Source organism: Uloborus diversus, chromosome 1 (genome assembly GCF_026930045.1).
Source record: "Uloborus diversus isolate 005 chromosome 1, Udiv.v.3.1, whole genome shotgun sequence".
Lineage (NCBI taxonomy): Eukaryota > Metazoa > Arthropoda > Arachnida > Araneae > Uloboridae > Uloborus > Uloborus diversus.
Genome location: NC_072731.1, coordinates 260,073,578 through 260,101,033, shown reverse-complemented (window position 1 = coordinate 260,101,033; position 27,456 = coordinate 260,073,578). Strand labels below are relative to the sequence as shown.

Here is a 27,456-nt window from a genome sequence, read left to right as displayed (position 1 = left end):
AATGGAACTCCAAATTTTGCCGAATGAGAAAATTTAGGAATGTATATCTTTGAAAGGGGACATTTGGACATTTAAAAGCTGCAAAATAACACGTACGTCCCCAAATTTGCCTAATCATTGGGCAAAATGTAAATTCAAGCAGAGATTTGACTGGGATTTTTCTATGAATGTAATGTTTCTTTTACGTCATACTACATCAGACAGTTGAAATTTCATACGAGTGGGTGGCAGAGTTCAAGAAAATCACCTTTATATTCTACATTGATAAAATAAATTGACATGCTGTGTTTTATTGTTGATTAAAAATAATGTTTTGTTATTTTTTGAGCAGTTTCAAATAAAGGGGGTAAAACGAGAGCTCTGCGTCTAGCTTCAGAAAAAAGATATACATTTACCCTCTTCAAATTATACCTGTGAAGTCAAACAATATGTTGCTACAGTAGAAGACCGTTATAACGCACACCTTGGGACCAGAGCTTTTGCGTTATACAGGTTTTTGCGTTATATAGATCGTTTCACAAATTTTGAAATTCAGAATATATCTATATATTAGCACTTCAGAATGAGTTTTATCTGCAATGAGTATTAAAGCACCAATATTACAATTAGTTATTCACAAATAAACATGTTTCACAATCAAAATCCTGCACTTCTGCTAGCTTCATGGTTTGCATAACATCTGCATTTTCAAAAGCCATCTGGTATTTTCTGTTTACTATGAGTACTCATTTTCAATTTAAAAGCTTTGAAATAAGATGGAAAGATGAAAAACTTTCAAAATTTAATTTGCCTAACAATTTTTATGTTTGCAAAGCAAAACAGAGGGATTTTTTAACCTTCAAAACCTATTGTTTACTTCTGAAAAGTAGTGCGGTTTATAGAGAATTGCGTTATACAGGTCGGCGTTATAATAGTCTTCTACTGTACTACTCTAAGTTAGATGTTAGTTTTGCAATTTGCATCCATATGTCGTCACCTCAGAGCAACAGCAAGATATCTAATCCCAGAAAAAACAGTAAGATATCTTACTGTTGCTCTGAGGTGACGATATGAGGCAGCAAGAAGCAAAGGGATGTAAGTGGACATTTTCAAGTTTTGAGTAAAACGCATTTAAATATAACATCCTAGGTAGGCTTTCATTGAAATTTTTTTCTAAATCATGCTGCTACCAGGGCTTTTAGTTCCATCTCTTGCCCCAAGACAGAGGAGAGGTTCACCTACCATGTGTACTGGTAATCTTCAAATTTTTAATGTTGCCACTTAGTGTGCCACTTTTATTTTGCCACTTACTTTGCTTCTTACTGTCTCATATGACTTACTTATTTTTAAAATATAATGTAGTGATCTATCATTGGTTAACATTTGAATAACAAAAGTTCATTAGATTTTCATCTTATGGTTAACTTTGTAAGCATTGTATCCTCATTTTTTTTTTAAATTTCATATAATAGAAGTAACAAAAATTAAGATTTTTCAAAATGTGCACCAAAAACGATCATAATTGCTTGATGTTCATTAAAAATTTAATTAATGTGTTGCCATTTTTTCCATCTATGCTCTGATATTTACCATGTAATTGTGTAATTACTTTTATGACATGCCAGCAATATAAGAATTAAATTTGAAAATTCTTGTTATGTTTAGTTAAATTATGTTATCATATTTTCCTCTATATTATCTGCCGATTATAAAACTATAAAATTATGAGGTGCAGGTTATCTTTATCTTTTTTTGCTCAATGCCAAAGTATTAAACCTCAACTTACAGCTACGATTCACAACCAGATTATTCTGACATAGAAATGACCTGGAGTGCTCTGCAATATGAGTGTTTTTCATTTTGATTGCCATGCGTTTTTCGACTACAATCATGGAGACTGCTTCTCTGCCTGTAGGGTTGTTCATTTTACGTAGCTTCAATGTTTCGTTAATGCGATTCAGGCTACTTAAAATAAACAACCTTACAAGCAAAGAAGTAGTCTCCATTTGCACGGAACCATTTGTGCTCTGAATTTAGAAGAAAAAAAATCTTTTATTTTTTAGTTTAATTTTGAATAAATAGTCAAATTAATCTAAAAAATGTAGATATCTTTGAAAAATTATTACTTCTTCACGTTTTAATTGAACTGCTAAAATCGTATGCTGAATATAAACTTTGTTTTTTGCCATTGTATTATTCGTGTATTATTCTGAGATTTTTTCAGACGAATTTTAGGACCCGCGGATAATGTCCTGGAAAATACGGTACTTTAAACTTCATTTTCAAAGTTTGAATGAATTGAAGCACTTTTCTGTATGACGTTTAATTCAATTGTGTGTGCAAATTAAGATCCTTTTTTTTTCTTCGAAAATCCTCACAAACTGCTTAAATATTTTTCTTACTTTTATAGGTTTTATACAAAGGCTAGGACCACTGAAATAAATACACTGATTGCTTTTTGGCACTCTGTTGCCTGAAGATTGCCTATATGTGATTAATGAATCAATGTGATTAATAACTAACCTAAATCCAATATGGTGTGTCCGCGCTTGTTCTGTTGTGGAAAGTCGGAGCTGGCCACCTGCCGTGCTTTTCTTTTGTACAGTGTATTTTGTTGATTTTTTCACTTGTTTTTCAGTAACTTCACTTCCTTCCTTGTCGTCATTTGGTGTTGATTGGAATGGGCAGAGAAACGACCGTATTGTCGCAGAAGCTTCAGATGTTGCTGCTTTTGCATGACTTCCCTACTCCTGCACGATCCTTAAATGGATGGCATCTTCGCTTTTGGAACTTGCATGCAATTATTGTTACCGATGGCTGTGTTATAAGATGTTTGCCTGCATCTGTGAGTTGTTGCACATATTACTTGATTTTGATGTGAAGAATAATTGCATTTTGTATTGGTGTTGTGCAGGGTGTCCAGCAAAGGACTCCCTGGTTTCTAAATTAAAAATCTCGAAAACAAATGACGATATTGGAATAAAACAAACGGTATGCTTATTATGAAACCCATAAAAATCATGTACGGGAACTTGAAAATTAGTTTTTATAAATGCCAACAGGTGGCGCTGCACACTGTTACTGCAATAGAAGTCTCCATAAAAATTTGCTGTGAAGAGGTTGGACGGTAGTTTCTAGCGTATATGTAAGCATATCTAAGGGGCTAAACTACTGCTGAACCAACTAACCTCTTCGCAGCACTATTTATATAGACTTCGACTGCAATTACAGCAGCAGCGCCACCTGTTGGCATTTTTTTAAACTAATTTCCTAGGTCCTGCATATGATTTTTATGGGTTTCACAATAAACACACCATCTATTTTATTTCAGTATCGTCCTTTGTTTCCGAAATATTTAATTTTCAAACCAAGGAGTTCTTTGCTGGACACTCTGTATGTCTAGTCACGGGCACCCATAAGATAGATCGAAGGGGGGCTCAAGCCCAGTTCTAAACAGTGGTGCTGTAAAATTTTTAAACAAGTTTTTAGGTTAAGTTGAAAACAAATTCTTTTAAATTATTTTAAGATTAATCAAGCGATAAGACTATTGACCATAGATGCCTGACCTGGCATCTTCAGACTCATATTTCTCAAAACTGAATTTCTTGGTGAAAAACCAGTTCAAAATGATAGTATGAGAAACTGTTTGAAAGGTCATTACTAGTTAAATTGTCAGGTGCCAGTTTTTTTTTTTTTTTTTGATGGTCGCAAAGTTAATGGTGGTTATGTTGAGGAGTAATAAGCTGTTCATATTTTAGTTTGGTGCGATTTACATTCATTAATAGTTTCCCTTCATTACACAGCCACGCTTAGTTTAATAAATAACCCTTTAAATACAGGTAAAGATAATTTAAAAGCACAGTATTCCAGCTACTGTAGCTTAGAATCTGGTGAAAGCAGGCGTGTTTGTGATCCAAAATTTTCGAAAATTTTGGGTTGCTGTTTTCAAAAATTTTGGGCTAACAACACATCCTAAAGCTGAAAAATTATTTAAAAAAAAAACTGTTTAAAAAGGTTTTTTTCAATGATTTGAATGATTTTGTATGCATATTTGAAGAGCTTTTATGGACATGGGGGGGGGGGGGGGGGGGGGAGCTTCCTCAGTGTTTCCTAAAATTTTACCGTCTTCAGAAAATTTTACTTGAGTCCACTTGCACCCCTGTGTGAAACTAAATTCAAATGTTTAAAAAATTCATGATGAACTGAAATCAGGAATGTAATGCAATTATTCTTGCATTTGCTATTGCCCTTTTTATTGTTTTAAATGCTGCATTTAAATTTTTTTCCCCCCTGCCATAATGTTAAGCAGTTTCTGTTTATTTGTTTATTTCCTTTATGTAAGCCACAGTGGTCCATGAAGCCATAATTTTTTAACTGTAGTAATAATTAGTAGAATATTTAATTTTTTCTGTTTTGCATTTATTTTCAGATTCCCTCCCCTGCTCAATTTGACTTGTTAATGATATGTTTTCCAGGTTGTAGCAGTTCTCTCCATTCTATTCATTGTATTATCGACAATCGGACTTACTTTAAACACCTTACCGGCACTTCAAGAAAAAGACAAAGACGGACATGTGGACGACAACCACAAGCTTGCCGTCGTCGAGGCTGTTTGTATCACATGGTTCACTCTCGAATATTTATTGCGATTCATGTCGGCCCCGAATAAGTGGAAATTCTTCAAAGGAGGTCTCAACATCATCGACCTCCTTGCCATTTTGCCATATTTCGTGGCGTTCCTCATCGAATCAAACAAGCAGACGGATCAGTTTCAGGACGTGAGGAGGGTGGTGCAGATATTTAGGATCATGCGGATTCTCCGCATTCTGAAGTTAGCAAGGCATTCCACCGGCCTTCAGAGTTTAGGCTTTACACTGCGGAACAGCTATAAAGAGCTGGGCTTGCTGATGCTGTTTCTAGCCATTGGAGTCATGATTTTTTCGAGTCTCGCATATTTTGCCGAGAAAGACGAGAAGGAGACCAAGTTTACAAGCATTCCTGAAACATTTTGGTGGGCAAGTATCACGATGACAACAGTCGGCTACGGTGATATTTACCCTACCACTCCTCTAGGAAAACTCGTTGGTAGCATCTGCTGCGTCTGCGGTGTGTTGGTCATTGCTCTGCCTATTCCAATCATCGTCAACAATTTTGCTGAATTTTATCAGAATCAGATGAGACGTGATAAAGCGATCAAGCGGAAAGAAGCCCTCGAACGTGCCAGGCGAGAAGGCAGCATTGTGTCCTTCCAGAGAGTCAATCTCCGTGACGCTTTTGCAAAAAGCATGGATTTGATAGACGTTCTCGTCGACAGTGGACACAACGAGAGTCAGGTATTTATTGCAAGTGCTGTCGAATATCTCGAGTCTTCCATGCAAAAATATCATACTGTTGTTGTAAATTTACCCGCTGATTAAGATTTATTGTTCTGTTGCCCATTAAAGGGAGTAAAAATGAGCCAGAAACGCTGGGGGGGGGGGGGTGTTGAACCGTCTTAACTCTCTTCCGGTTCCGGTTTTGAACGTAAGAGTTCCTGAATTCAGTTTTTATTCTTTGAGAATGTGATAATCATGTGATATCGAGTTCTGTAGAACTAGGGTGGCAGATTTTAGCGTAATTGCTTTCCCTATACCATCAAAGTGTTGGTGACTGTTGAATATTTATTTGAGCTTGTGATGAGATGTCTTGTCAAAGGGCTAAGAATTGAAAAGGTTTGAATTTTTTATGATTTAGCCAGTTTTAGGGCTTACGTTTTCTTGCAACTCATTATTTTTCACATACTGGATGTGTACAGTATGATTATTTAAGCTGGTGAATAATTACTTACTTAGGGGAATATATGATGGTGGAAAAGATAAGAAATTCATAAAATTTTGGTAAAATATTCATAAATTGGCAATCAAATGACATGACCTCGAGGGTCGCAAATCTGTACAAAGCTCTGGATTTAGGCAGATTTGCACTAACTATGAACTAAGGTAAAGCAGTTTTGGTGCATAAACCATAGTTTGGTTGCAACTAGAGCAAAAAATTTGCGTGTTTGGCCCAAGAAGGGCAACATTAAAATAGCACAAATAGCAATAAGAATTGCAGACACACGTCTGAGTTGCTGAGATCACCTTTTTCTGTGCAAAAATTGAGCTCATAGATGACTGTAGAATGCTTTTTCAGCCTTTTTTTTTTTTTGGCATGGAAAGGGTTTCTTGTTACTTTGAAACATGTGCCTGGAATTCTTGTTGCTATTAGCGTGGTTGTTACACTGTTTTCAAATTTCAGATCTTGTTTATTGTGTTTGTTATATATGTCTGCTACATGTCAGAAAATATGAATTCAAGTACAGTAGGTGCTGCTTAATATGATCACTTTGGGACAAATACAATTTGATAACAATAACCGAAAAGAATCCAGGAGACACAAAAGAATGATTTTTTTCCAATTAAGGTGCATTCATTTTGGCAACCTCAAATTAAAAATCACAATAACTCAACTGAATGCAGTTTTAAATTATAAGTTATTGAATTAACAGAATGGAAATATCTGAATTATAAAAAGTTAAAGCTAAATTATGCAATTTTTAAGAGCCATTGTCTGTAAGGATCAGGCAGGTTGTGATTGTTGGGATTTTTAATTTTCTTTATTTTCACATAGGTTGTTTCTTATCATGAATGCAATGTAAATCCGAAATTTGAGCTTTGTCTGACTCACCGTTTTTGAGAAAACAATTTTTTTTTGTTTAGGGGGGGCGTGGCACATTTTTGTTGGTTTTTCAAATTTGCAGATTTTAATGTGCTTGTTGCTTGAAGCACCCTTATAATGACATGGATTTTTAAATTCCATATTACTATATGGTCTTGTTAGATACTGTTACAGCTGTCAAATCGGTGACACTACGAGGGCGACGCCCACAAACTCCGTTTAAAAATGACCGAAAATGAATTTTTTTTCTATATTCAAGGCCAATTTTCTCAAAGCGCCTTCATGATGACACCAACATTTTTAGATAATTTTCTAGCCACACTTACATACATCAAAAATATGTATCAAAATTGGTGTCACTATAAGGGCGCCAGAAGATATTGGAACTTTTATTCGATAAATTTCACAAAAACACAAATATTTAAAATCTAACTACAACTGTCGCCCTCATAGCAGAGATCTGATACTAAATTAGGTTGATAACCAACATGTTTGTCTAAAATTTGCACAAAAAAAAATCGGTGTCACTCCTATTATTTTTAGAAATATAATCGTTCGAAGTAAGTACGTTATGGCGTTTTTTTTTATATTTATTCATTTAATCTTTTCACCCCCAGATGTTTTTTTTTGAACATATTTATTTTTAATTTAATACAAAAAAAGTGTATCTTTTAACATAAAAAGCTTTGGGCAGTAAGAGCGTCTTTTTCTTGAATAGAAAATGCCTGTTTTGATATAGGTACAGGCGGATGTATTGTGCACAATATGTCCAGATTATCGTACCAATACTCATCTTGTTTTTTCGGCCAAACAAATCTATTTATTCCAATTGTTCTTGACATACATTTGACCTCAATTTGCAAATTGATTTTATACGAAAGATGTATAGAGAGAAGCTCTTACAAACATCGTATATAAATGCTTCAAATTTTCAACTAATAAATACCCCTGCATTGCCACAAGTTCAATTTAATGAAATTGGATGGGCGCTATCTTTACGAGCTCAGTTCAAGTTCCCTTCAAAGCAGAAGCAGTATTTATAAAAACAATTTACGTTTGGTGGAAATACTGGGAAAAAACAACATCCCTGACAAGTTGCACACTTGATGAGAAATGCAGTTCGTAACGGGGAAAAAACTGTTCCTTGCTTCAGAGTATATTGTACTATGAACCAAATCCTATCCCTTTTTTTTCGATGGAAGAAACAAAAAAACGAATGCATTCTCAATACATCAAATGAGAATATTGAAGAAAGCGAACATTCAGAATCTAATACTGAGTTTGAGGATAACGTAGACCAAAACGGAGAAAACATTAAAAATCAAATCAACCAATTTCAGAAAGACGGTCATCTCTTATTGAAAACTGCTAATTTTGTAGCACTAAAGCATGGGAAAACATGGTATCCCAGAAAAATAGTAGAAGTTGACCATTTGCAAGTTTAGGTCAAATGCATGTCAAGAACAATTGGAATAAATAAATTTGTTTGACCGGAAAAACAAGATGAGTATTGGTACGATAATCTGGACATATTATGCACAATACATCCGCCTGTACCTATATCAAAACAGGCATTTTCTATTCAAGAAAAAGACGCTCTTACTGCCCAAAGCTTTTTATGTTAAAAGATACACTTTTTTGTATTAAATTAAAAATAAATATGTTCAAAAAAACCATCTGGGGGTGAAAAGATTAAATGAATAAATATAAAAAAAACGCCATAACGTACTTACTTCGAACGATTATATTTCTAAAAATAATAGGAGTGACACCGATTTTTTTTGTGCAAATGTTAGACAAACATGTTGGTTATCAACCTAATTTAGTATCAGATCTCTGCTATGAGGGCGACAGTTGTAGTTAGATTTTAAATATTTGTGTTTTTGTGAAATTTATCGAATAAAAGTTCCAATATCTTCTGGCGCCCTTATAGTGACACCAATTTTGATGGATATTTTTGATGTATGTAAGTGTGGCTAGAAAATTATCTAAAAATGTTGGTGTCATCATGAAGGCGCTTTGAGAAAATTGGCCTTGAATATAGAAAAAAAATTCATTTTCGGTCATTTTTAAACGGAGTTTGTGGGCGTCGCCCTCGTAGTGTCACCGATTTGACAGCTGTAACAGTATCTAACAAGACCATATAGTAATATGGAATCAAAAAATCTATGTCATTATAAGGGTGCTTCAAGCAACAAGCACATTAAAATCTGCAAGTTTGAAAAAACAGGCAAAAATGTGCCACGCCCCCTAAACTAAAAAAAATTGTTTTCTCAAAAACGGTGAGTCAGACAAAGCTCAAATTTCGGATTTACATTACATTCATGATAAGGAACAACATATGTGAAAATAAAAAAAATTAAAAATGTCAACAATCACAAATGCTTTAAACTGCCTGATTCTTACAGACAATGGCTCTTAATCATATAGTAATAGATGAAGTAAAATATGACCGTTTTCCCTAACATTCGTAAACCAGTTTCAAAGCACATTCAGCTTTTCTATCTTTTCCAGCATGGTTTCGCTTGTTGTTTAAGTTTTAATTTAACTTCTCTTTGTTTTCAATCTCGACACAGTTCTTTAATAGTTAACAAAATAATGGCAACAATGGAGGTCCTATATCAATGCCTGCAACACGTCCAGCGACTGAATTTTTTTAGGTGCAAAAGAAAGTATTCTTAGGGGGAGTCTGTGGTCACTGGGGGGGGGGGGGTAGAGATGTAAAATTTCCGGAAATTTTGAAGTGGTGGAAAAAAAAACGTTTTTTTTTCGGGGAAAAAATGGAAAAATTGACTTTTTAATGAATAAAAATAGGGTTTCTTAATAGCTCTGAGTTTCTTGGAACATATAAAGGGCAAAGCATTAAAAAATAGATGCAATCCACACATCTTCTTTTTCTGTTTGACAGAAATACACATAAAGGAAAATTTAATTAGAAAAAAAATAACCTTTTGTTTTATAACTGAGAGCTTTCTTGGTCAAACACCAGAAATAAGCCAAGTCGTCGTGCAACCAATAATATTGGGTAAGGTTGTGTCTAATCATACCAATTACATTTTCTATTTTAGATTGCCTTTGAAAGTTGAAATAATATTTGTAATTTTTTTCAAACATGATTGATATTGTTTGAAAGAAAAATGAGTAAGATTAACCTTCCTTACAAGGTAACTTTACTGTCTGAAAATGAAAGCTATTAAGTTTTAATTTTTTTCCAATCAGTCTAAGTACAAATCAAAACTAAATTGGTTTTTCTTTTTTCCAACAGAAACCCCAAACCAAAACTGCACAATGGTTTCTAAAGCTGAACCAAAACTTAAAATGGAGTTTCAGTTTATTCATACGGCCTTGCTAAGCACAGTAGTAAAAGTAGTCATACCTGCACTTTTGAACAAAACCGAGTTATTATAACCAAGTTCTTCTCTATTTCGTATTTTACTTAAATAAAATGTTTTAGGTTCATTTGATCAGAAACTTTTTTTTTAAACATTCTGAAGAAAAAGGCATCTGAAAGAAATATATGGAAGAGCCAAGCTTTAAAATACAATGTCTCAGCTTGAGCTCAGCTGCAGGTTCCACTTTTGTGCTGAGCACGGCAGTATACAGAGCGCGGCAAAAAAAAAAAAAAATTCCAACAAAGATTGCATCATTAAACGGAAGTAAAGTAATTTCATTTTAATGAGTTTTTTATTTATTTTTGTTTCTCACTTCATTAGGAAATATGTTACAATATATCTCCTAGTTCATATATTATTTTTCCGTTTTCTTACAATTTTAAGCAAAAGACCTGCTATTTTAAAGTTGTTTAACCAAGTAGAACGACAGTTTGTTTGCTTGTTGTGCCTCGGCAAATAGTATTTGATGCGTTATGCGGCTTCAAGTGACTTGGAAATGGTACTCGATGTCTGGCAAGTGTACAAAAACGAACAATGAACATTTCAGTTAATTGTCAGGTCATCCCAAATTGAGTTCAATGAAATCCTTGGGTTTCTGCTAGAGAAGTCTTAATAAGATGTGGAATTTGACCAACAAGTGCGACTAAGGACAAAAACAGTTCAAACAGAAGTTTTACGCGTTCCAAAAAGTTCATCCATTCGTATGATGACTCGAAAGATGCCAGAAACTTTTGAGACAGGCCGCAAGTCCACTCTGAAAGAGGGGGGGGGGGGGTATTTTTCACTGATTTACCGTTCAACCAGCTCATTACCCCCAGAACAACAGGATTTGATCTGTAGACACTCCAAGCACCTCAAAAAATGTTAAACATCGCCAAAATCCGAAGTCGTGTTTTGTCTGTGATGGAATCAGCACAAGCAACAAAAAATCTCTGGGGGTTTTTTTTTTTTTCTGGATGAGGGCCCATGGGTGCAAGACCTTCCGTCTCAGGATGGATTTCCATCTTGACGAAAATTCCGAGACGGAGGACAGGACGGAAAGAAATTCTGTGACTTCCCCGCAGTTTTTACTTCAAAAATAAGAAAAATGTGGTGTTAGAAAATATGCTTTAATCATTATACCGTTCTATAACCACGAATTTACATCGACATTCTCTCGATTTTACGCCACGGGCTTGTTTTGTTTGCCATGTGCTTTTCGAGGTGTATCTTTTAGACTTGTGGCGTTGAACTTTTTTTAGGTAACTCCTGTTACTACCAACTCACTGCATTGCAGACTAGAGCAAGCCCGTGCTGGCTCACCAGTACGCCGGGATGCCCATTCCCACTGGCGCCCCTGATTTTTCCAGGGAGGGGCAATTGCCCCCCCCTTTTGAATCCGCACCTGCACACACACACACACAAAAAAAAAAGCTTGATAACTGCACTAAAACTAGGTTCATATTGAAACCTTAAGCTTAAAATTCAAAGTTCATATTCCAAAACTGGCATAGTAAAATTCAGCAACATTTATAATGTAGATTTTTTGTTAAGCGCGCACGCGGGGGGGGGGGGGGGGGGGGGGGGAGAGATCAAAATATTTTCCGTCTTGAACACAACACCAAACTTGCACCCATGTGAGGGCCATTAAATGATCAAAAAGTGTACCAGAAGGACATTTTAGAAGCTGTTGTACTTCTATGAACCTAAGAGCACTTCAGCATGGCAATGTAGAGTAGACATTTCAATTTGACTCCACACCAGTTCATATGGCCAAAAAGACAAGAATGGTGCAAGGCACATTGTTTTTGACATGATATCATCTTTAGAGTGGCCGCTCTACTCACTGGACCTCAATCCCATTTATTACACTGTATGACCTATTTCAGAGTCAAAGGTCTACCCTAAATTACACATAAGTTTGGAGTCTCTAAACCAATTGCTTTATAGGGAATAGGATTGATTGCAGGACTTGCGGCTCTTGAATTAAAATTGCAATAAGCAGTTGCACCTCTGTATTACTTCAAAAGGCGGCCAGTTTGAAACCAATTAATTTATTGATTGCTAAAGGTCTTCTCATATTATTATTTTTTGTGTTTTGTTAATTTATTCATTATTAATGAAGTTACATGGAAAATTGCTTGCCCAGTAAGGTTATTGTTTTTTTTTTTTCTTTGCAGAAAGTAGTTTCTTGATCTATATGCAAATTATATTATCATACAACAACTTGCTTTATCAAAGTTAGGCTGAATTTTAACATACAAGGAGGGGATGGCATCAGAATTTAAATGTGAGAAATCTCTAATAACTTTTTGCAAAAAATTTCAATTAAAACTTCCTGAAAAGTTGAACAATTCATTTTTTTTTAAATTTTTCCAGAGTGAAAATTTAACCCTTTGGAAAAAAACGTTTTTTTTTCCATTTTTTTCGGAAATTTTCCGTTTTTTTCCCCCGACTGTTTTCATCTCTACTGGGGGGCGAACTTTCTGTAGCTTCATTCCTAGAAAAATTTTGAACTGCTATTAAAAACCACAAAATGCTACACAGAAAGTTAGTCTCTTCAGGGTTTGCCTATGGTATTTCTGTTAATTGAGGAACAAAAACTTGGAAAAATTTGAAAGTTTATGAAAAAGTGATAACAATAAACGAAGACGCTGATTACAATATCCGACTTTTTTAACGTGTGTTAATATACAAGTGTTCCGGGACTTCTTGATTCTGATAACATTAAGCAGATGATAACATTAACCGTGATCACCTTAAGCGCCGCCTACTTATTTTTAGTTTGCAAAGTACCGTAAACGCAGGTTACTTTGGCCCAGAGATTTTGGAATTTTTCTCATTCTTTTCTCACAATAATTTTATGACTATTCATTTTTCCAAGTTGTGGAAACTTGTTTTACACATCTAGAGGTCTCTTTATTTAATTTTTGAATAGTGATCAGTTTAGTAAGACAAAACAACGTTAGAAGAAGCACAAATTTGCAAATAACAGCAGACATGTGTTTCGGCGTTACAGGGAACGCCTTTTTCAATGCAAAAATAATGAGCTTATGGATGAAAAGACCTGCATGCTTATCTGCTCTTGGCTTTTGTCGGATGTCTTTTCATCCATAAGCTCATTATTTTTTGCATTGAAAAAGGCGTTCCCTGTAACGCCGAAACAAGTGTCTGCTGTTATTTGCAAATTTGTGCTTCTTCTAACATTGTTTTGTCTTACTTTACTGTTCAGCACAAAGGTATTTATTTATCTTAGTGATCAGTTTATTTCCAAGTATTTGTACCCTTTATTATTGTTTTTTACTTGGGCCAATGTTACTTTGTGCCCAAAGTGGTTTTCCCTATTTAAAATCATTGTAGAACCTACTAGAGCCGAAGAAAGACGTTTGCCCATTGGGGAAAATATTTATTTGAAAGAAAAATACATTTTACAAGAAGTTTGAGTAACACATATTTCTTTTAAGAAAAAATTATTATTATTATTTTTTTTTTAATGTGTGTGCATACCTAGTTATTGTTTCGGAAATTACCGACGGAGAACAGTCACTTTTCCTCCGTTTTGGAGGTTGAATAATTTTATTAAGATAACACAATTCGTAAAACAAAGGATCCCAAATTTTCGGTCACTTCCAAAACTTTTTGTTGCGTTCCATTATCATACCTGCCAAGCCTTCCGGATTTCCCGGAAGTTTTACGGATTTTTATGTCCTTTTCCGTTTTTACGGTTATGAGCAAAATCTTCTGGATTTTTCACGTTTTGTAGGAAAAAAAATTGTATCTCGCCAATTTTGGCGCTAACGATTCTTTTGTGCAACGCGGCACCGCATTTTAGGCCAAGTAGCCAAGGAAAGGTTGCCGTAGGAGAATGGCACGAGAAGAAGTGAGGCAAGATTATGACGTCACGGAGTGATGCAGCGCATGACTTTATCGGGATCCAATCAAAGCCAGCGTCGCGCCTGGCAACTAGGGGCACAATTTCGGCGCCGATTATCTTCTCGTTCTCTCAGTTCGAGCTGTTTTTGCTTTGTTCTTTTTTTAAAATGAAAACCAAATTTTATTTCCAAACTTTTAAAGAATGCAATAAAAGTAATATTTACTAAACAAAAGTAAGTTCAATTGATATGAAAGTCATAACTAATATATTGTTAAATGTAAAGAGGAGAGGGGTCCTGTTTGATTTTATTTTGCATTAAAATCTTGTGGATAAAAATAAAAAAATCTTCCGGATTTTTTTTCTCGGAGGTTGGCAGGTATGCATTATTTTGCTCTCAACATCCGCCCCTTCTTCTCTTCCATGAGCAGCTGTCTTTGGAAACCTGAGCTCATTCCATGCTACAATACAGAAACACCGTAAATTTTCCAACAAATTTAACAATATTTGTAAGAAGTAGATGCAACTGGGTAAACCTTTTTCTAAACCTCGTGCAACTTTTAATTCCTCTTCATCTTCCATAATGAAAGCCATGTAACTGAGCACTGATGAATTGAGCCTGCAATCTCTCTCTCTATCCATTGCCAATAATTCCAGGTTTTTTTTATTGTGTTTTTCCTGTTTTAGAGTCTTAGTTTTAGCTATTCTTTACTTTTCCAAATCTCTTTGACGGATTTTTTCAGGTTTTTATGCTGAGCCAAAGTAGGTTGCAATTAAAGGTCTAAGGACTTTTAACCTTCAAAATTTTCGACTTTCTGGAAAAAATATGTGCTATGCATATTTTAACTCCGAACAATTTGATACCTTAACAACTAAATAATGAATAAATACCTTTGTGCTGAAATTAAAATAATTAGTAATCCAACGTTATGAAGCACAAAAATTGCAAAATTGTTGCAGACACGTGTTTCAGTGTTACAAGGAACACCTTTTTCAATGGTAAGAAGTGTGAGCTTCTGGATGAAAAGTCATCCGAGAAAAGCAACACGGTGGAACAGGAGATAATATAAATATCAAAAAATAGAAATTAAACAAAACAAAAAAGATAAAATGACACCTGGAGGCATAATTTATTATATAATTTCATCAGGAAAAAACCGTTAAGTAATAAGTTTCCCAAGAAAACCCATAAACAATGCAAAAAGTCCAAAAATGAAACCACTCTGAATAAATGAGCAATAAATTTACCAGTGGGAAAAACTATGTATGGAAGCAATGTATCAAATGGAGAAGTGCAGGAAAAAACAGAGTGAAGGATAAACATATTGGAATTAGTTAAACACGAAACGAAATAAGAAAGCAAAAAATGAAAAAAAATAAAAGTAAGAAATGTACGACGTATACATAAAAATAATAGAAAAACTAAACCAATTTTAACAAAGGAGTCCACACAGAAGAAAAATGGGGAATTGCAGTAAGATCGTTAACTAAATTAGAACGGTTCCTCAGGATGTGGAAAGATTCCCAAAAATCAAGATCCAACGAATTGGGGCATTTTTGGATAATTTGATAGGAGTTTAAGTCAAAAGAGTGATTCGATTCCCAACAGTGTTGAGCAGTACTGGATTTATTCAGCTGTTGTTTTCTGGCATAGCTTTGATGTTCTTTTAACCGAAATTTCAAAGAACGGCGGGTCTGTCCGATGTATCCGAGTCCGCAATTGCAAACAATTTTATAGATCCCACAGCAATTAAGAGGATGAATAGAATCTTTAAGAGAAGAGAAAGAAAGTTTATTAATAGGAGAAAATACCACTTGGAATTGGAATCGCTTCAGAATCTTAGCAACCTGAAAAACTAATAGCAGGGAAGAAAGGCAGAACAACTAAATTCTTAGTGTTAAAAGTTCTATTAGGAACAATATTTTGAGATTTTTTGCACAATTTTTTATAAATGGAATCTACTAAGGTGGGTGGATAGTCTCTGTCAACAGCCACAGCTCTTAAATAGTTAAGTTCCGCATTAAGAAGCTCAGGTGAAGAACAAATATTCATTGCACGATAAACAAATGTGTTGAAAGCTGAATATTTTTGATTAGGAGGGTGAGACGATAATCTATGTGGGGGTAATGAAACAGCAAAAGGTTTGCGATAAACTGTAGTTTCAAAACCGGACTCAGTTCAAGAAACGAGAACATCCAGAAATGGAAGGGTATTATTCTGTTCTTTTTCACAAGAGAATTGAATATGAGGATCAATGGAATTTAAAATAGATGAAGCATCATCAATGCTTAGTTGATCGTGATTCATAAGAATAAAACAGTCATCAACATAGCGAACATAGAATTGAAACTGTAGTTTCTGAAACAACTTGACCTCAAAGTAATGCATGCAAATATCACTAAGGATGGGGCTAAGTGGGTTTCCCATTGCCAAACCATCCGACATTGTATAAAATTTACCATTAAAAACAAAGGAACATTGCTTCAGACAAGTATGAGTAAGGAAAACTAAATCCTCAATTTCCTTGGAGGTAAAATGAAATTAAGACAGCCTACTCTGAAGGCATAACAATGAACCCTCGACCGGAACGTTCGTAAATAATGAGTTCACATCAAAAGAAGCCATAAAAGAATTATTTGGAACGCAATTCTGAATTTTTTTGACAAAATCGATAGAGTTTTTTTTACAGTTATTATGACTCATAAGAGGAGAAAACACAGAGACTAAATATTTTGCAAGTTTATAAGAAGCCGTACCAATATTGGAAACAATCGGCCCGAAAGGAATGCCAGCTTTATGTACCTTTGGTAAAGCATAAAATCTAGCACAATTAGCAATAGAAGGAATAACAGAGCGTTTAACATTTAATGGAATAGACTGAACAGACTTGACAGCAGAAGAAATAGCCTTTAACTCATTTTCACTAGGATCTTTAGAAATCTCTAAGTATGGACCAGAAGAAATCAAATCATTAGTTTTGTCAACATAAGATGATTTGTCAAGAACAACAATTTGACCACCCTTGTCAGCTTTGGTAACAGCAATATCTGAATTAGAAGTTAAATTCTTTACAGTACGACTAACAGTATTAGTAAAGACGGGATTGGAAATTCTAGAATTAAAGTCCACATTAGAAGCAATAAGATGCCTAACGCAATCTTTTTGATTGGATGATAAGGCATTAAATTTAAAGGCTTTCTCAATAGGAGCAATAAGCTTAGAAAAAGAAGGTTTGCTGGCCAGAGCAAAGTTATCATTGCATTTTAGAGCATTAATTTGAGAACTGTTTAAAGGAAGGCAATAATTCTGCAATTTTTGTGCTTCATAACGTTGGATTACTAATTATTTTAATTTGATACCTTGTTTATTACCATACACAAAAAACTTTTCAAGTTATCGTAAAAATGCGTAACCTCTCCCCATAGAGATTTATGTTAACAGCAGCTCTTTAAGCCTCTTTTTCTCAGGTGCCGGTTTCTTCGGTTTTCTGGTTTTGCGCGCATGATATCTCAGAAAGTTTCTTATATATTTCCGTAAAACTTTTAATGTATGTTTATCTGGTTTATATTTATGACCTGAACCTAAATTTAGTTATTTTTTTTAAAATTACTTATTTATTTTTTTGAAATTTTATAAATTAATATCGAAAATTTACAAAATTTTGGGCAAAAATATTTTTTTTTTAAATATTATCTTTCATTTTTAGTTAGAATTTAGGTTCAGATTATAAAAATATATCAGACAAACATGCATGAAAAGTTTTACGGAAATATATAAGAAACTTTCTGAGATATCATGCGCGTAAAACGAGAAAACCGAAGAAACCGGCACCTGAGAAAAAGAGGCTTAAACAGCTGCTGTTAACATAAATCTCTGTGGGGAAAGTCTACGCATTTTTACGATAACTTGAAAAGTTTTCGGCGTATGGTAATAAATAAGGCATCAAATTGTTCAGAATTAATGTATGCATAACATATATTTTTTCCAGAAAATCAAAAATTTTGAAGGTTAAAGGTCCTTAGATCCCTTAAGAGATATGTTGTCATTGTCAATTAAAATAAAAAATTAAACAGAACCGAAAAGTACAACTATACTGCTATATAAAATATTAACTAGTGCTCATAAATAGATACTTAAAAAACTCTCAACTGATGTAGAACTGGAGAAGTTTGAGAGGTTACGAAGACACATGTGAGCACAAGGAACGCAGAACCACTAGTTTCGCTTCTTGAACAGAACAAAGGAACTACTTGGTACATATTACTGAGTGCTTGGGGATGCTCTTTAGTGGTTTTAGTCAAAATATGTTTAAAAGTTGTATCCTGAAAGTTGACAGAGAATGTTGTATCTTTTTCTCCATTTGAGCCAAAGAAGGACCTTAGGACCAGAGTAGCCCACTTTTATGGTACAATGTCTTTACGTGTAGCAAAATCTTTTTAATCTTCTTTTTGACACGCCACACCCTATTCAATGAAAATATGGGCTAAATATAAAAAATCCACTATCAATCTTCCAAATAAATTCTGAAAGAGCACAAAAATTGTGATTAGTTCAGCTTGCATTTGTAGGAGCCTTAGCATAATGTGCTAACCATCATGTGTGATCACAGTCTAAAATTTCCCTGCTAGCTTATAGTAGTTCCAAGATTTGAGGAGTTGATAACAAGTTTTAGAAAAAATGCACTTGTTATTTGATTCACAAGCTATAATTTCTCGAGATTCTTTTTTCTCTGGACGTGAAATATTAATTCACATTATTAAAGTTCTATTGTTTGATGTTAGAAAGAATTCAGTTAAAGAATAATGCTTGTCTTTTTCTTGATTAAAGTAGAAAGCACTTTCAAATAGGGCTCATCAGTTCTGTATAAAGCTAAAAATTAAGAACAAAATAGTATTGGCTGTATTATGTGGGAACTTGCAAACACAGTTTATTTGGAAACGAAAAATTTCTATTAATATAAGGTCCTTGGAATTGCCTTTAAAAAAAAAAAACAGTTTAAATAACCAAGTTGTTCTTTCATCCAGAAGTGCAAATTTTTAACTTGTTATTTTATAGTGGGATTGCGGTGCTAATAAGTTTTACTTTCAAATGAAATACAACTAAACTTAATTATTTAAAATATGTATTGAACTTAATCTCTTGTGGCTGTAGTTCATTTCAAAGTTTAACATGCACTGCAATATCGCCATAAATATTGCCGACTGGTTCTGACTTGAATGGCCAGTCGGTGGATTTTTTAGATGCAGAAAATCTTCAGCGCCCATGTCGTATGATTATGCAACATGTAAAAGATCCCTTGGGTATTCGCTTGGCTTAGAATATCCCTCTACTAAATTAAATTCCTAGTGCAACATCGCATCAAATGAGAGCCCAGGTGCATCCATGTGGTGGAAACTGGGCGTCAAAAACACTTCTGGGTCATGCATCAGCGCCTTAATGGTGACACACGAAAGACTGATGCACTGTTGGGGAAGTCTGTTTATGACCTAGACGCCTCTTGAGGTGGATCTTTTTTACAGCCCCATTGGAAAAAAAAATTGTCATAAAATCAAAAACTAAAAATTTACACTTATGTCGATATTGAACTGGATGTGTGATGTGTGGTTTAATGATATCCACCTGCTTTGCAATTTTAGTTTGTTGGTAAAAAAATTTTAGAGAAAAACCTTTTTTCTCGTAGATTGATACCACCAGCATTGGAGATGATTCGGCACGTATCCACACAGGTGCAGGATGTTACAAAAACTTTGACCACTCCTTAGATGGAAGTATAGAGAATGCTCAAAGAAAGAACTCTCAAGCGCAGTCTTTGCCTTCCGGAGTCATGATATCCAATCCAAATAACCTTCTCGATCTACAAGGCCGGGCCGATGAGAGTCGTTTGTCCAACGTCAATTTGAATCATTTGAACAGCTCAAACATACCGCCAAGTTATCAACAAGGATATATATCATCGGTTCGAGACTTTAGTTATTGTTTAGTAACTTTACTGTTTTGGTTAAACGATTTCGATTTGAATTCAGTTACACTGTTTTTACGTAAAATGTTTCAATATACTAAAAGTTTATTTTTTCAGAATTTTCTCATATTGTATTTAAAGCAGAATTGACTCTTAACCCCCCCCCTTTTTTTTTTGTAATCAGCGTAGAGATTGAAACTAGACCAACAGAGAAAATGTAATTGCCAAAAATTGAAATTTTAATGCTTAGAAGAAATTTAAATTACAAATTAAAGATTTATGCATGATTCTTTTTCTATTTTGATCATTATCTCATCACATCCCCCCCCACCCCCCATTGGTACAATATTAGCGTAAGGCATGTTGGTCGCACTAACATCAAAAACTGAAAATACCATCTAGAAGAAAGAACCCAAAAAGTTTTTTGTTTTAACACGTTTTTGCCAATTATAATATGATAGTTTATATCCATACACAGACTTATGACCAAAGCCCTCACCAAGTAAATTCTAGCTGCCCTAATGTTGACACAAAGTTGAAAATTGTCTAAACTTCCTCTAAGCTATGAAAGGTACACATGTAAAAGTATATTAGAGTTTAAGAAAAACCTTTTTGAGATAAGGTTCAAAATATTTTTTAAAAAAGGATCGTGTTTAAATCTGAAGTACTTTTTTTAAATTTTTTTTTTAAATCGGTGCAAGATTTTATAAACACCCTGTATTATTGTATTAAGTTTTAGTTGTTTATGCTTGCACTTTTGAGAACCTGAAGAAACTTTCTTCAGAAGGGGTCTTTTGATTAAATTACCATATAGAGAGATAGCTGCTTGGAAATCCCAGTGTCGGCCTTCTTGTTTGCCTGTACACTCTAGATCCGTGAAAATAGAGATCTTTCAGGTTTCAATGTGGACATCACCCCCAAGGGCCCCTTGTTCCTATCACTTGGTGACTAACCAGATGGGGGTCTCTTGGGAAATTTCAACATGGACATGCTACTTATATATGGATGGGGGACATGTATCTATGTAACATACACACACATACTGATACATTAAAAGTATGTCGTGCAACAAAATACATTACTTATGTGCATAAAATGCATATTTTCACCACTGACACTTCAATAGCATGAAACTCTTTGTAGAGTGTATACAGGTTTTTAAGAACAGGCGCCTTGTGAAGTGTAATCAATTCTTTGAATTAATAAGTGTTTTTTTTAACAACAGGGTTCGTATGCTCCTTCAAAACTCCTCCAATACTCCTTCAAAGGGCCCTTCAAACTCCTTCATTTTGGTTTCAACTCCTTCAAAACTTCTTCTTTTTAATTCAAGACTTCATAATATTCCTCTATGACAGTAACTTAAAATAAACTGATCGACATGATTGTTACAAGGGGGATTTTAATGTAGTAATTTCGTGCATTTATTTTTTTCATAGAGGTGTGATTTACAAATTGATCATTGTTAAGTCATAAAAGTTGAACGTGAAAGTTTTATTAAAAGACTAAAACATTTCTTAAGTAAAGTAAAACATGCTTAAATGGTGCTTGGCTATTTTTTCAAGTTTTATGATTATTGTTTTTTCTTTCACCACATTCTCAGCAACAAAAGTCAGGTTGTATAATTGTGATTTAAATATTTAAAACTACATAAATAGATGTACTACATTAAGTGATTATGTTAAAAAAACAATTGTTTACTGAATCCAAGTTACGATATAGTAAAAATGGTCATCCACAAGTGATGTCATGCCTTGAGGAGGAGACGGGCTCATGAAATTGTGACAGGGGGAAGAGAAAGTTTGACAAAAAGTGACACCACACAGTTATTGTAATAATATGTTTATAAAAAACATGACATGGGACAAGAGGAGGAGTTAGGTTAAGTGTGACAAGGGGGTAGGGAGTCAAATATGTTGAAAAAAGTGCGACATTTAATGACAGCCCATTAGTACTCCTTCAAAACCTCACTTTACTCCTTCAAAACTCCTTCATTTTATTTTTGAAAGTGAGTACCAACCCTGTAACATTCTTGAGTAGTTTTCAAACTTCTTTGTTCGTATGAAATTTTGTTTCTTTCCCACTATTGATTGCCCACGTAATTTTTTTCCACTTCACTCTTCTTCCCTTGTGTTTTGCATGTTAAAACATGTTTCATTTTACAGGAAATAAAAGATTTTATCGACCAAGAACCAACGGCGCATTGTGATCTGATGAGCAACATTGAGCTTAAAACCATCAACAAGTGGGACGTGAACAGCATGGAAAGCTACGACACTTACGCAACGTGCAACTCTCAGCCCTGTGCCTCCCTCGCCGATCTGTCTGCAGACGACCCTTTCTCCACGAAGCCCCCCCCAACGCCGCCAAAGAGCGCATTCAACTCGAGCAACCTGTACATAAACCCCCTCGAAGAGTCTCCGCAGAGCACTCATGTCGTTACGAAGGACGGATATACCGTGCAGCATCACTACTTCCCCCAACATTCTCCCATCGGCAAGACGTACAGCTCTTCGTCGACGGACAGTGGTAGTTGCTATGAAGAGCCGGCAGGAAGGACTCCCGAAGGCTACTCCTCTCTTCCCACTTCACCGGACCCTCGCCAGGAGGGCCACTCTTCCCTGACTCCTGCTCTCACCACGAAGAAGCCTTGGTTTTTTCAAGTCAGGAAGCCCAAGACTCGGTTCGATACTCCTGACGTGTCCCAACACAGCTTGCAATCGTCCTTAGACTCGGTCACCAGCAATTCTAGCTCTAGACAAGGCAGTGGTACTTCCGTGGTGAAATCAAGATTCGGCATCAAGCCGTCATTTTCTGTTCGTGGTGAGTAGAGCACTTTTCTGTGTACATGATATCGATTTCACATGTTACTCGGTGTGAATAATAAGGGGCACAGTTTCTATTCAGGGCTTTTATGCTTTAACAAATGGAAAATTATTTTTCAGCCGATTCATGGGCTACGTTTGGCCTATTGTTAACAAATTGGCAAAGTGGCCAACTACCAATTACTGCCAATTAATCAGTACATTCATAGTTTTAACCTTATAGGACAAAACTTAATCCTAAAATTTCAATTTTTGTCCTAAAATTTCGAGTTCTGTCCTAAAATTCCTAAAATTTTCATTATTTTTTTCCTTACTTGCTCAGAAAAAGAAAATTCAACCTAAAAATGAAACTTTTTCATGATGATATGCCTATATTTTAGTATAGAATAAACTTGGTAGATCCTAAGAAATTTTCTCTGAAAAGGAAAGAGAGAAAAACCTATGCTGCTGCTGTTGAAATTTTTTCTGGTGAAAGAGGAGGGGCCAGTACTAGGGGGAGCAGTTAACCAAAACATGCACTCATTATAAAGCTGTTTGTTTTATCTATGCTTTGTAACTCTTGCAGTCATTCCTCTTCTTCAAAAAAGATTAAAACTAAAATAGTAAAGAAAATAAAAATAGCTGTGCAGCAAATGATTCAGAAAAAGAGTTTTAGGGAAAAGAATAGAATATGATATTTATATTTTTCCCCTTGAAAAGAAATGAAAAATGTCAACCAGGGGAGGGGGGGAGTACTCCTTCCTTCTCTCAAATTGCAGTTCTGTGGTCAAGGGGAGGGAGTGAAAGGTATCATAGCTTATTGAAATAAAATAAATACAATGTGTTGAGTTAGAACCCAAATATAAACACTTGGTTCAAAAAAATATATTTAGAGCAAAATTTAAATGGGTTGTCCCCAGGTGGAAGTAAATTTATTTTTATTGTCTTGTTTTTTGGACTGAACATTACCTTTAGAGTTTCTAATCCCACGCCGAATTCAGTTCTGCAGGATTTCGGGTTTGTAAGGAGGCAATCCCGCAGGATCCCGTGGGATTAACTTGATTAAATAAATGTTAATGTCAAATAGAAAAAAATGTGCTTTTTATGAAGAACTGATTTTGTTACTTGAATTTGTCGTTTTCTCGAATCTCGTACATCAATTGTTTTACACTACTAGTCAATTCTCAATTAGCAATTACTAGTCGACCCGTGCCGAACTCCGCACTGTGCTTCGAATCGTTTCATAAGGCATTTCGCTCTTTAAAAATTTCAAAGAAAGAACATTATGAAGAAGAGCCAGTAACAGATAAAAGTAGTAAACAGATAAAAGTAAGCTCACAAGAGAAGGCATGTAATTTGAAGACATCAGTAACAAAACCTCATTGAATACAACGTTGTGATAATTTGATCATCGCTCACCTTTTTGTCGTACGTATTTTCATTGCAAACATAAACTTCATAAAAAGTGTAGCTGAGTGGCTGGTGAAAAAACACTTATTGTGCGTGTGAAAAAACAGGTTGTGGCAAATACAGTCCTGCCCATGTAAGCATCTAAAGGAAAAAAAAGAAACATTAAAGAGATATTTATTGGCACAGATTCGAACTGGCGCCATTCTGATTAACAGCACGAAACTCCAACAAACCTAGCGATTGAGCCTTCCTTTTCGAATGCTATTCATTGAAGGAATGCTTAATAAAAAAACAGCAAAGAGGCTTTTTGCCGGAAAAAAAAAGATCATGCGTCTATGTTTTGTAATTAGCCATCATGATACGATTTAAAATTATTCATAAAACATGGAATTTGAAGGAAGATCTCACATAGCAATTGAAACAAACATTCTAGAGAAGTAATAAATTAGATTGAAAATAAGTGTTTTTATTTTTGAATATTGAACAATTTCCCATAGCAGGCTGCTTTAACCATTACGGCTTAAATGCCTGCATATGTTTTTCTTTTAATCGAACACCTAAAATTCAAAACCAAAACCAGTTGAACTGAGTTCGTTTTTTAAGTGTAATTTTTCGAACGTATAGACAAAATGTCTTTTTCAGCCAAAACCAGAGGAGTAGAAAATGATTTAATACTATTGAAGTTGATAATTTTAATGTTTTATATCATATTTTAATAAATGATTAAAGGTTTACTGGGTGAATCTCGTTATTTCAATTTGGCGTTGTATTTTTTCATTTGTACAAAAGGTCAAACACTGCTATTAGAAAAATCTACATTTCAGCATACAATGAAAAAGTTTTTCTACACAAAAAGGATTCCCTTGAGGTAAATCTAATATTTTTTCTATGCTTCAATCATGCTTAGTGGTCTGGATGGAGTCAAAGCTTTACAAAAAGGAAGAACACCCTTTGATTAACAGTCGACTTATCTGAATGATAACTGTAGCCTGCACAAAAGAGTCAAAACACCAAGTAGCACTCCCATTGCATTTATTTTATTACTTGTGTTATCTGTTATAATGCGTAATATTAATCTAAATTTACCATTATGTCGCACAACCTGGGCTTGTACGAAGTTCAGATAGTTTATAGCCGAACGCTCTACCGAAAAAAACTTATCAATTTAACCGAACAACTAAGTCCAGTGCTTTTAAGCTTTATTTTTTAAAAAAAAATTCACAGGTTAATTTATTTATTTTTTTTTTTGCCGAAAGCCACGCAAAAAATTGGAAAATTGTATTAGAACTTTGCTTTAAAAAAATTTGCATAAGAACTACAGGCTGCATCAAGGTTTGGCAACAGCAAGGGGCATTTCCGAAAACTTGATTTTTAGACTGTAAGTCTATTTTTCGTCATTAGCCGGTTTGATAAGATTTAAAATGAGGGGGGGGGGATTTCTTTAAGAGATAAGAAAGATCTCGCATACTGACAGAAAAATAATCCGCAGAAATAATATATAAGAAAAGATATTGAAGAGAAGTGTTTTTATTTTTCAAAATTTTTGCAATTAGTTATTGCAGGCTGCTTGAACCATTATGGTTTAGATGGCAGCACGTGTTCATCATTTAATTGCATGGTTAAAATACAAAATAATTTGAACTAAGTACTTTTTTAAGTGTAGCTTTTCGAATGTAGTAAAAATGTGATAGGCTTTTTTTTTCTTTTTTTTCTTTTTTTTTTTTGTGAAAAGAAGAAAAATATATATTTTACCCTTCAAATTGAGGTAGTAATTTTTTTATTTGTACAAAGAGTCGAAAACTCCTTAGAAGAATCTATATTTCAGTATAGAATTTATTATTTTTTTCTAAGCATAAAACAATTCCATTGTAGTCTGAAATCCTAAACCTGATACTTATATTTTCTCTTACTTAATGCTTTAATTTTCTTACCGGAGCCAAAGCTTTAAAAAAAAAAAAAACTCAGCAAGGAGTGTTCCCATTTCATCTATTCTATTCCCTCATATTTGTTATTCATTGTTATTAAGTGTTCATGTAATGCGCAATATTTCTTTAATTTTTTGATGCAGATTGACCGGACATGGGCCTGAACACTCATTCTCCTGGATACCAATCAAACGCTCTGCCGGTCACAGTGCAAGTTAAAGTTATAAATTCAACTGAAAACCTCATTTTGGTTCTTTAAATCAGATTTTTTTGACAGAAAATTTTTTTAGGCCGTGGGTCTATTTTTCTTCAGTAGCCTGCACATTAAGCTTTAAAATAAGGTGTAAATAAAAAAAATCGATCAAGAATTGAAGAAGATCTCATGTAGAAACAAAAAACAGGCTACAAATATAATATATAAGGATCATTTAGTATGCAATACTATACAATAAGAATTTCTAATACTGTTAATAAAGTTCGTATAAAATGGAAAAGAATTATTGCTCAAAAACTGTTGGACTTGATGAAAACAGGTGCTGTTGCTCACACAGCTGTTAGTTTTACTGAAATTAAATTATTATGGACATTTAGCAGAAGATCCCCATTTACTTCATCACCTTTTGAAATAGATTTTCGATTTCTTATGCTGAATTTTTGCGCACGAACTGCAAATGGACAAAAACAATGCCTATAGGATATGTGTATTGCTTTATCCAATTTAACTTGCATTGAGAATATCTTATTCCTTCATCAATGTTGGTCATCAGTGCATTTAAATCATTACAGCAAGTGGTGAATGCTGGTTGGTTACACAATCTCAATCTCATTAGAAGTTTTTGGATAACTTCGCTTATTTTACCTCTCACTTTCAAGAGACGTTTAAAAAGTTGAACTGTTTAACTTACTGCACTATCATGCAAGTCATCTCATCCTGTGTTTCATCCAAGTTTGTGTTGCCTCTTTTTGGAGTCACACTGAATGTATACTTACAGAAGTGCTACAACATTGCATTACATCTACTCCAGCGGATTTTGCAATCTGTAATGCACTTTTTCTATTTTTTAAAGCGTTAATTTTTGGTATTTTAAATTTTGGTTATGGTTTTTGAAAATGTTCATACATTTTACACTTTTTCTCAATTGCTGAACTTATGAAACTGAGACCTTGAATGAGAATACCAATTTAATATTTAAAAAAATAAAAAACTCGATTTTTTTTTTTTTTGTGTGTGTGCTTAAATGGTAAATCCACTGTTCATCATATGAGACACAAAGATGTCCGAGGAAGGTGATTCAAATTTCAGATGATGCTTGTTAAAATATTCATTTTATGAGTGGCGAAAGTCGAAAAATGTTTACGTGGAAAGAAATTGTGGGATTGGAAATCCCACAAAAATTTGTTCTCAATCCCGTGAGTCTAATCCCGGGAGAAATCATGGAGGAT

The 27,456-nt window shown here is 34.4% G+C and overlaps 1 protein-coding gene across 1 annotated transcript in view; it reads left to right on the top strand.

Annotated features, from left to right (window-relative positions):
* The window catches only part of LOC129227144 (potassium voltage-gated channel subfamily B member 2-like), a 34,522-nt gene that overhangs the window by 5,683 nt on the left and 1,383 nt on the right, over positions 1-27,456 (top strand). The window contains exons 2-4 of the mRNA XM_054861717.1: positions 4,455-5,312; positions 19,599-19,874; positions 22,040-22,697. Coding sequence (XP_054717692.1) covers positions 4,455-5,312; positions 19,599-19,874; positions 22,040-22,697 — 1,792 coding nt within the window. The remainder of the gene's footprint in view (positions 1-4,454; positions 5,313-19,598; positions 19,875-22,039; positions 22,698-27,456) is intronic.